This window comes from Apodemus sylvaticus, chromosome 6, assembly GCF_947179515.1.
Source record: "Apodemus sylvaticus chromosome 6, mApoSyl1.1, whole genome shotgun sequence".
Taxonomy (NCBI): domain Eukaryota; kingdom Metazoa; phylum Chordata; class Mammalia; order Rodentia; family Muridae; genus Apodemus; species Apodemus sylvaticus.
The window spans coordinates 141,491,722-141,503,238 of record NC_067477.1 but is presented as its reverse complement, the minus strand read 5'-3'; the positions used below and the strand labels follow the sequence as shown (position 1 = coordinate 141,503,238).

Below are 11,517 nucleotides of genomic sequence, written 5' to 3'. Positions count from 1 at the left end.
CAAGGAGAAAGGATGAGTAAAAACAAATTTCTGGTGAACACTGAGAAGGGAAATATCAATCTGGGATAAAACTTGGGAAGCTGTGAGTGAATCCAAAGAAATAAATGTGCGTCTAAAAACTCCAAAAGGCAAGGAGAGCTGAGATGAGTTTTCAAAGCTTAGAGGATGGTGGGTACTATTTGAATATATAAGGTATATTAGCAGTACCCAATTAATTACTCAAATCAGTCTCTCTGGTGGCATATTCCTCACAACCTGCCCCAAAGTTCTAGGTTCTCAAATGAAAAACAGTTAGCCTTTTTATTTTAATATGCCTCAAAAACTCAACGCCTGTGCTACTTCCTAACCTCCACGTGGCTACTCCGCCTCCCTCTGATATTCCCAAGTTATTACATACTAAATTCTGTATTCCATCTTTGCTGCCCTGCACCCAGTTGAGCCCCTCTTGGGGGCTGCTTTCCTCCTGGTCTGATATGGCAGCTATGCTCTTTGTCCTGCATATTCTCAGGCATGACTCCTTTAAATTCCTTCTCCACACATGGTGGGTCTCCTTCCCCCTTCCCCTCTCTCCCTAGTCTGGGAATTCTAGCAGTCTTGCCTCTGCCTCCCCTGCCCAACCATTGGTTACCAGCAAGTTAACTTATCAATCACAACTAACTGGGGGCAGGGTCCCTCAGTGTCTTAGGTAGGGACCTGCAGATTCTGTGCAAACAAAGTTGGGTACCAAAATAAATACAATATAAAGAGCATTAGACCAAACCTACTATATTTCCCACGTCTTGCCCATTTTCCACTCTTTTATTAGATATTTTCTTTATTTACATTTCAAATGTCATCACTTTTCCTGGCTTTCCCTCTGAAAACACCCTATCCCATTCCCCAAACCGCTGTTCACCAACCCACCCACTCCTGCTTCTGGGCCCTGGCATTCCCCTACACTGGGGAATTCAGCCTTCTCAGGACCATGGGCCTCTCCTCCCTTTGATGTCTGCTAAATATGCACCTGGGTCCTTCCATGAGTACTCTTTTGTTGGTAGTTTAGATCCTGGCAGCTCTGGGGTACTGGTTGGTTCATTTTTCTGTTTCTCCTATGGGGCTGCAAGTTTCTTCAGCTCCTTGGGTCCTTTAGTCTAATGATTGGCTGAAAGCATAGACCTCTGTATTTGTCATGCACTGGCAGAGCCTCTCAGTAGACAGCTATATCAGGCTCCTGTCAGCAAGCACTTGTTAGCATCCACAATAATGTCTGAGTTTGGTGACTGTATATGGGATGGATCCCCAGTTGGGGAAGTCTCTGGATGGTCTTTCCTTCAGTCTCCGCTCCACACTTTGTCTATGTATCTCCTCCCATGGGTATTTTGTTCCCCGTTCTAAGAAGGAACAAAAAAAATCACATATAATTGGCCCAGGGAGTGACCCTATTAGGAGGTGTGTCACTGTGTGTGTGGTCTTTATTTATTTATTTATTCGATATATTTTTTATTTACATTTCAAATGATTTCCCCCTTTTCTGGCTCCCCACTCCCGAAAGTCTCATAAGCCCTCTTCCCTACCCTTATTCCCCCATCCACCCCTTCCCACTTCCCTTTTCTGGAATTCCCCTATACTGCTGCACTGAGTCTTTCCAGAATCAGGGGCCACTTCTCCATTCTTCTTGGACATCATTTAATATGTGGATTTTGTCTTGGGTATTCAAAGTTTCTAGGCTAATATCCACTTATTAGTGAGTGCATACCATGATTGATCTTTTGAGACTGGGTTGCCTCACGTAGTATGATGTTCTCCAGCACCATCCATTTGAATTTCATGAATTCGTTGTTTCTATTGGCTGAATAGTATTCCATTGTGTAAATATACCACATTTTCTGTATCCATTCCTCCATTGAAGGACACCTGGGTTCTTTCCAGCTTCTGGCTATTACAAATAAGGTTGCTATGAACATAGTGGAGCATGTGTCCTTATTGCATGCTGGGGAATCCTCTGGGTATATGCCCAGGAGCGGTATAGCAGTGTCCTCTGGAAGTATCATGCCCAGATTTCTGAGGATCTGCCAGACTGATTTCCAAAGTGCTTGTACCATCTTGCACTCCCACCAGCAATGGAGGAGTGTTCCTCTTTCTCCAAATCCTCACCAACACCTGCTGTCTCCTGAATTTTTGTCCTTAGCCATTCTGACTGGTGTGAGGTGAAATCTCAGGGTTGTTTTGATTTGCATTTCCCTAATGATTAATGATATTGAACATATTTTAAGGTGCTTCTCAGCCATCCCAAGTTCTTCATGTGAAAAATCTTTGTTTAGCTCTGTACCCCACTTTTTAAAAGGGTTATTTGGTTCTCTGGGATCTACCTTCTTGAGTTCTTTGTATATATTAGATATTAGCCCTCTGTCGGATTTAGGGTTGGTGAAGATTCTTACCCAATCTGTTGGTTGATGTTCTATCCTCTTGACAGTGTCCTTTGCCTTACAGAAGCTTTGTAATTTTATGTGGACTTAAGACCCTCACTCTAGTTGTCTGGAAGTCAGTCTTCCACTAGCAGCCTTCAGATGAAGATGTAGAACTCTCAGCTCCTTCTGCACCATGTATTTTCCTGGATGCTACCATGTTTCTGCCTTGATGACAATGGGCTTAACCTCTGATCCTGTAAGCGAGCTCTAATTAAATGTCTTTTATTAACTTGTATTGGTCATGGTGTCTGTTCACAGCAGTAAAACCATAACTAAGACAGAAGTTGGTACCAGGGATTGGGGTATTGCTTTGGTAGATATGACCATGCTTTTGTTTAGTAGAATATGGATTTGGGGACTTTGGATTTGGAAAGCCATGAAATGCTTTAAATGGGGTTTAATGGGCCAGCCTAGTAGGAATATGGAAGAAGTGGTGCTGAGGGTCATTTGAACTGTGTAGACCTGATGGCCCAAGAGGTTTAGTGGAGAATATCTTTAATATGTGGCCTAAAGACTGTTTTTGTGATGTTTTGATGAAGAACATGGCTGCTTTTTGCCATTGTTTGAAGAGACAGCCTAGGGCTAATGTAAAGAGATTTATACTACTTGCATCTTCAAAGGAAGTCTCAAAAAAGCCCAACAAAGACTTTGTTCTCTGGTTAAGTCGGATGAAGAGAATTTTGAACAAACATATCAAGCAGAGAAAGGAAAAGTACAACATATATAGTTTGAGTATTAAAGGGGCTCAAGGAAGTGAAATGGAGCTGAATTCAAAGATATTAAATTGAATTAAGGGAGTGGTGACCTTGGGGCAAGATTCCACTCAGCTAAATTTAGGTCCCGGCTTGGTAGTACAAGCCTTTAATCCCAGGAGGCAAAGATAAACAGATCTCTGAGTTCAAGGCCAGCCTAGAACAGAGCAAATTCTTGGTGAAGAAAAACTTAAATCTAGGCTTGGTGGATCACACCTTTAATCCCAGTGTTTAGGAGAGAAGTATGCAGATCTCTGAGTTTAAAGTCAGTCAATGGAGGAAGATACAGGTCAGCCAACTTAGGTAATGAAGGAGCTGGGAAAAAGGAAGCTAGCAATAATGTAATAGAAGGGGGCCAAAGTTTCAGTTCCTGCAAGCAGCAGAACACAGCACCTTTGACCATGTGTCTCTGGCTTTATATTTAAGAGGAGACTATTTGCAATTGATTCTGGTTAGCTGAAGCTAAGAAATATGTGGTGATTAAGAAAAGACCAGCACCACTTAGGTGAAATCTTCTGGGAAGTGTTTTCTGAGAGCACAAAGAAGCTATAGTCCAGAGATAGCAAAGGTTGTACCTCATGCTGCATCTGTACTTGGTAATGTGTAAGAGTCATCCAGGTGGTACTGGTTTTGAAGACATGAAAGCATCAATAAATGGTGCTGGTTCAATTGGAGGTCAGCATGCAGAAGAATGTGAGTTGATCCATTCTTATCTCCTTGTACTAAGTTCAACTCTAAGTGGATCAAGGACCTCCACATAAAACCTGACACACTGAAGCTAATAAAAAAGAAACTGGGGAAGACCCTTGAGGACATGGGCACAGGGGAAAAGTTCCTGAACAGAACACCAATTGCTTATGCTCTAAGATCAAGAATTGACAAATGGGACCTCATAAAATTACAAAGTTTCTCTAAGGCAAAGGCCACCATCAAAAGGACAAAATGGCAATCAACAAATTGGGAAAAGATCTTCACCAACCCTACATCAGATAGAGGGCTAATATCCAATATATACAAAGAACTCAGGAAGTTAGACCCCAGAAAACCAAATAACCCTATTAAAAATGGGGTACAGAGTTAAACAAAGAATTTTCATCTGAAGAACTTCAGATGGCAGAGAAGCATCTGAAAAAATACTCAACTTCATTAGTCATTAGGGAAATGCAAATTAAAGCAACCCTGAGATTTCATCTTACACCAGTCAGAATGGCCAAGATTAAATATTAAGGAGACAGCAGGTGTTGGCGAGGATGTGGAGAAAGAGGAACACTCCTCCACTGCTGGTGGGGTTGCAAATTGGTACAACCACTCTGGAAATCAGTCTGGCGGTTCCTCAGAAAACTGGGCATGTCACTTCACAAAAGATCCTGCTATACCACTCCTGGGCATATACCCAGAGGATTCCCCAGCATGTAATAAGGATATATGCTCCACTATGTTCATAGCAACCCTATTTATAATAGCCAGAAGCTGGAAAGAACCCAGGTATCCCTCAACAGAAGAATGGATGCAAAAAATGTGGTATATATACACAATGGAATACTATTCAGCCATTAGAAAAAATGAATTCATGAAATTCTTAGACAAATGGATGGAGCTGGAGAACATCATACTAAGTGAAGTAACCCAGTCTCAAAAGTTGAATCATGAAATGCACTCACTAATAAGTGGATATTAACCTAGAAAACTGGAATACCCAAAACATAATCCACACATCAAATGAGGTACAAGAAGAAAGAGGAGTGGCCCCTTGTTCTGGAAAGACTCAGTGTAGTAGTATAGGGCAAAACTGAACAGGGAAGTGGGAAGGGGTGGGTGGGAGGACAGGGGGAGGAAAGGGGGCTTATGGGACTTTCCCAGACTTTTTTTCATGAAGGAGTTTTGGATTTTGTTAAATGCTTTCTCACCATCTAATGAAATGACCATGTGGCTTTTTCCTTGAGTATATTTATATAGTGAATTTCGTTGATGATTTCTGTATATTGAACCATCCCTGCATCCCTGGAATGAAGCTTACTTGATTGTGACGAATGATCATTTTCATGTTCTTGGATTTGATTGGCAAGAATTTTATTGCGTATTTTTGCATTCATAAGGGAAATTGGTCTGAAATTCTCTTTTTTGTTGGGTCTTTGTGTGGTTTTGATATTAGCGTAATTGTGGCTTTATAGAATGAGTTGGGTAGTGTTCCTTATGTTTCTATCTTGTGGAATAGTTTGAAGACTATTGGTATTACGTCTTCTTTGAAGGTCTAACAGAATTCTGCACTAAAACCATCTGGTCCTGCCCTCATTTGTTTGGGAGACTTTCATTGACTGCTTCTATTTCTTTAGGGGTTATGTGTGGTGCAATATTGGCTTTGCCCTATTATGAATGTGGTTGCCCTTTCATATGGAGCATAGAAGTTCAGAATTGAGAGTTCTTCTTGGTAGATATTTCCTTTGATGAGTATTAAGTGTCCTTCCTTTACTTTTTCGATGACTTTTGGTTGAAAGTCCATTATATATGATATTGAATGGCTACTCTAGTTTGTTTCCTTGGACCATTTGCTTGGAGAATTGTTTTCCAGACTTTTACTCTAAGGTAGTGTTTGTCTTTGACACTGAGGTATTTTTGTGCAGCAAAATGCTGGGTCCTGTTTATATATCCAATCTGTTAGTCTATGTCTTTTTATTGGAGAATTGACTCCTTTGATGTTAAGAGATATTAAGGAATAGTGATTGTTGTTTCTTGTTATTTTGATGTTGTTTTTATATTTGTGTGGTTATCTTATCCTGGGTTTGTTGAAAGAAGATTACTTTCTTGCTTTTTCTAGAGTGTAGTTTCCCTTTTTGTGTTGGCATTTTCCATCTATTATCCTTTGTAGTGCTGGATTTGTGGAAAGCTATTGTGTAAACTTGTTTTTTTTTTTTTTTTAATCATGGAATATCTTAGTTTCTCCATGTATGGTAATTGAGAGTTTTGTTGAGTATAGTAGTCTGGGTTGACATTTCTGTTCTCTTAGGGCCTGTATGAGATCTGCCCAGGATGTTCTACCTTTCATGATCCCTGGTGAGAAGTCTGTGTACTTCTTATAAGTTTGCCATTCTATGATACTTTGTCTTTTCCCTTTACTGCTTTTAATATTCTTTTTTTGTTTAGTGCATTTGATGTTTTCATTATTTTTTCTGTTCTTGTCCAGGTGGAATTTCTGTGTTGGTTCAGTCTATTTGGAATTCTGTAGTCTTCGTGTATGTCCATGGGCATCTCTTTCTTTAGGTTAAGGAAGTTTTCTTTTATAATTTAGTTGAAGATATTTACTGGCCCTAAGTTGGAAATCTTTGCTCTCTTCCATACCTATAATCCTTAGGTTTGGTCTTCTTATTGTGTCCTTGATTTCCTGGATGTTTTGGGTTAGGACCTTTTTGCATTTTGCATTTTCTTTGACTGTTGTGTCAATGTTTGCTATGGTATTTTCTGTACCTGAGATTTGCTCTTCTATCTCTTGTCTTCTGTTGTTTTATATATATATATATATATATATGTTTCTGACTCCTGATTTCTTTCCAAGTTTTTCTATTTCCAGAGTTGTCTCCCTTTGTGATTTCTTTTTAGTTTCTACTTCCATTTTTAGATTCTCGATGGTTTTGTTCAGTTCCTTCACTTGCTTGTGTTTTCATGTAATTCTTTAATGGATTTTTATTTTCCTTTTTAAGGGTTTCTACCTGTTTACCCATGTTCTCCTGTATTTATTTAATGGAGTTATTTACGTCCTTCTTGAAGTCCTCTTTCATCCTGATGAGATGTGATTTCAAATCCATCTTGCTTTTCCAGTGTGTTGGGGTAACTAGGGTTTGCTGCTTTGGGAGAACTGGGTTTGGATGATGCTATGTCACATTGGTTTCTGTTGGTACTGTTCTTATGTTTGCCTTTTGCCATCTGGTTATCTCTGGTGTTAGATGTTCTTGCTGTCACTGACTGTGGCTTATCCATCCTGCATGCCTGCATATCAGTACTACTGGTACACGACTTCTCTCTGTGCTTGCAGGCGTGTAGGCACACCTAGGAGACCAGCTCTCTTGCGGCAGTATTTGTGTATGTAGCTCTGTGGCCCAGGATCAGCTTTGGGTGCAGATGGAAATTGGAAGACTCCTGTCCCAGGTTTCCCCTGGGTTCTTGTGTCCTCGGGGTTCTGGGCAGATTTCTCAGAGCAGCAGGGGTGGTTATATCTATGCTTTCAGGCCTCTCTGAACTCCTGGGAGGCTTACTCTCTCCCTGAGCCACCTGTGTATGGAGCCCCATGGCAGAGGATGGTCTCCAGCTGCAGACAGAAGCTGGAAGGCTTCCACCTGAGGGTTCTGGCCAGGTTCCTCTGAGGGGTGATCCTACCTGTGCTCTCAGACCTGCCTGCACTCTTGGGAGGCTAGTTATCTCCCTGTGCCACCTGGGTATGGAGCCCTCCATCTTGCCCATTTTAAAAGAATCCTTTCTCTCAGATATAAATTGAACATAACTATGTAAATTATATGGTATGATATACACTTAACACCTAGTCTATCAATTTTGTCTATTTAAATATAGTATTCTATCATCTATCCTAACCTAATGAGATTATAATTTTGTGTCTGAATTATGTTGATTTTTAACTTGTATTATCATCTGAAAACCATCAGTTCAAATCTAGAACATCTACTTTAATCCTAAACAAGTTACGTGTGATTATGAGACTATAACCTAGTCTTCAAACCTTCCAGAAATCTGAGAGTAAATATTACCTGACTATGTATGAAGCACAAAGACATAGCTTCCAACTTAAATAGCTGACTGCCTTGACAGTCTCCTATATTCCTCATAACATTGCATCATCTGTGTTTAGCCTTCTGGCCCAGAAACATATGACAGACCTTATGCAAAGTAGGAATTATGAATAACTATTTTATCCTGTCTTTGCAGAGCTAAGCTCTTGACTATCCTGCATCATATGTCATTTCCTGGATAGTATTTTTTGTCTGTAGATGAATTATAGAAATTTTTGCCCAGTGGCTGGCTTGTCACAATCGTAGTAACTCTATATGGAAATAATGATGTTCAATATCTCTTCTGAAGTAGGATGGGTGTACTCAGCAGAGCAGACCTGTGTCCTAGTCAAAAGATTTATTAATAAATGATTTTAAGTCTTACATTATGTGGATCACTGACATTTTTGAAAGCCATCTATCTACATATATAGCATAACTGAATTATCAAATATTGATTACTCCTATGTATTTACTCCTTGAATAATATTGAAAACACTTCACTGTAATTAAATCAGAGTCTTATATCACTATAACTTTATTATCTGACTTGTATTACACAATCATATTAAACAGTTTGTAATAGTAAATTTTAGAAGGACTGTGTTTAAACCTTGTGCTCTTGAATGAGTTGTGGGAATGTATTACTAAATTTACACTTAAAGAAACCATTTTATAACCATAATCTTACATTAATGAAAATCTCTACATTTTGACATAAAATTGAAGTCATATTTTCTTAAATTGGTGCAAAATTTATATATTGATACAAGTTTAAAATATCATTGGTATAAATCTTTATATATTGATACAAAATTTGAAATTAATTTTGTTACTTAGATAATCATTGTGCCTATACATCACATTCTTTGAGTAATTCCAATGTTGTTCCCTTACACTGTACTAGGTACTTATAGTGATTCATGGTGTGTAATGAGAATTCAGACCAGCACATTGGAAAAAGTTTAATAGATATTGTCAGGACAAAATAGACTGTTGAGGAATCCAAAGATATCCAGCAATGACTAAAGGTTTGCATTTCAGGTAACAAAAATAATCAGATCAGTGAATGAATGTGTCTAAAGTTAATATACAGCAACTGTACATACATACACCCAAATCCACAGAACACAGGTGGCATAACAATATTTTGAAGTTCAAGATCAAAGTTCATGAGTCTTGTGTCATTGTCATCCTCTGTGTAACTATGGCTTTGAGAACTCTGCCTCTATAACACAAATACAAAAGAACCTTCACGTGCAAATAGCATCCTGACTTTGTAATAATAAGATATTCAACTCTTTGTTAGAGTGGGTTTATCAGTCAAAAATAGCTCGATTGATTTGGTCACCAAATATCACAGAAAACACATTTTTTTTGTGAAGATGTGCTCAATACAATGGGATATGTAGTCTCACCCTAGCCTTTGTGTTCTGCCTTAGAGTTCCCAACTCTAAGTTGTGAGCAAAATACATAGATAAAATGAATTGATATGCCTCAGAACATTGCTAGTCAGCATGTAGTATAGAATGAGAAGCAAAGAGTCCCACAAGGAAAATCTAAGAATTTAGATTTCAGTCATCACTAAGTTGATAGAAATGTATGTGCATCCCAAATACCAAAGATTAAGTACAAACATTAATATATATGTGTTTGAAGCAAATGTTGTTGTAAACATACAGACACTAATACTTAGGCTAAAGAAAAATATTGACTCATGAATAGAAATTTATTGGAGCTGGAGGGATGGCTCAACAGTTAAAGACCAGTAGCTGCTCTTCCAGAGATTCAAGGTCTGATTCAGAGGCATGATTATAATGCACAGACATGCAGGTGAAACACTCATACATATAGAATATATAATTTTTAAATCCCTCATAACATGCAAATTTGACTTTCACATAGGTGAACTCATCCTTCTGCCTGACATAACAGAATTAAGGATGTTTGTATAGATTTGACTCTTTACTACTCTCAACACCTAATTCTAACTTCTAAGATGATGAAGAATTCTAGGAATGCAGTTACTAAAGTGTCGTATCTAGACCTAACATTTGAAAGGAATTGTATGTTTCTTCAGTCAGTTGTGGTGCACAACTTAGATCCCAGCACTTAGGAGGTAGAGGTAGTTGGATCTTTGTGAGTTCAAGGCCAGCCTGGTCTACAGAGCAAGTTCCATACAGAGCAACACTGAGAATCCCTGACTTGAAAAAGAAGAAGCAAAGAGAAAGAGAAGGAAGAGGAAGAGGAAGAGGAGGAAGAGGAAGAGGAGGAGGAGGAGGAAGAAAGGAAAGAAAAGAGTTGGACATTTCATCACTTCTCTTTGCTCCTGAGCTGTCATTCAGTATATTTTTCTACAAACGCCATTTTAAAATTGTTTTAAAATACAGTCCATTTATTTGGTACTCTAGACCTAACAAACCTGAGCCACTTTAACACCATGGTTCCAAGTAACACCATCTTCCAGATATTTCTCATATTCCAGCTTTGTCTTGGTGTCATAGGGAACTCATTACTGTTAATGTTATATATATACAGTTTCTTCCTCAGGCCTCATGTCAAAAAGTTGATAGATTCAGTTTTAACGCACCTTACAATAGTTAATATGTTGATGATCATATCCACATTGATTAAAAATATCATGTTATCCTTTGGAGTACCCAATTTTCTGGACGATGTTGGTTGTAAGGCAGTTTTGTTTTCATTCAGAGTCAGCCGGGGTCTGTCCATCTGCACCACCTCTGTACTAAGCACATTCCAAGTCATCACCATCACTCCCAGCAGTTCTAAGTGGGCCTGCTGGCTTAAGCCTAGACTCTCCACATGGATTCTTTCTTCCTTACTTTGTTCCTGGCTTATTAACCTAGTCATCTATGGGTATATGGTTGACTTGGTAATAGCCCAAACCAATAAAACTCATGCTGGTCTTGGATATTTGGATGGTTACTGTCAAAATAAGTACTTTGGGGACCACAATTCATGGTCATTTAATACCATTATTATCATTCATGATCTCTTCTTTGTGGCCATCATGATGTGGGCCAGCCTCTACATGTTGATTTTCTTCTACAGACACCACAAGAGAGCTCAGCATCTCCACAGCCCAAGCCTTTCCTCCCAGCCATCTCCTGAGCGCAAGGCCACTCACAGCATCCTGTCTCTGGTGAGCTGCTTTGTGTTAATTTATTGGTTGAACAACTCCATCACCCTTTATGGCTTTTATACAAAAGGAAAAATTCCAAGATTGGAGTCGATTAATGCGATTTTTTACAGCATGCTACCCAACCATCTGCCCTTTTTTACTCATGAAGAATAATAAAGTTATTTTGCAATTCATTTCTTCATTTTCTGTATTGCGAATGACCTGTTTTCAAAGTTCACTCCATGCCTGAACTGAAAACCACACTTTCTCATTATTACACCAGTGTCTTAATGATTTTTTTGTGGAATAAAGAATTTGAATGTGGACCTTGTATACATGAAATGATATTAGCTATAATTCAGACACTATGAAAAATTCAGGAATTTAACATTTTTCTTGAA

General features: G+C 38.8%; 1 protein-coding gene across 1 annotated transcript; it reads left to right on the top strand.

Annotated features, from left to right (window-relative positions):
• Window positions 1-10,414: 10,414 nt before the first annotated feature.
• LOC127686777 (vomeronasal type-1 receptor 2-like) lies at window positions 10,415-11,290 on the top strand. The gene has a single exon (XM_052184815.1). The coding sequence runs from the start codon at window positions 10,415-10,417 to the stop codon at window positions 11,288-11,290; it is 876 nt and encodes a 291-aa protein (XP_052040775.1).
• The last annotated feature ends 227 nt before the right edge of the window (window positions 11,291-11,517 follow it).

Bases quoted from the DNA above. Each gene is read 5' to 3' on its own strand.
- LOC127686777 (XM_052184815.1), top strand. From the start codon at position 10,415: ATGGTTCCAAGTAACACCATCTTCCAGATATTTCTCATATTCCAGCTT.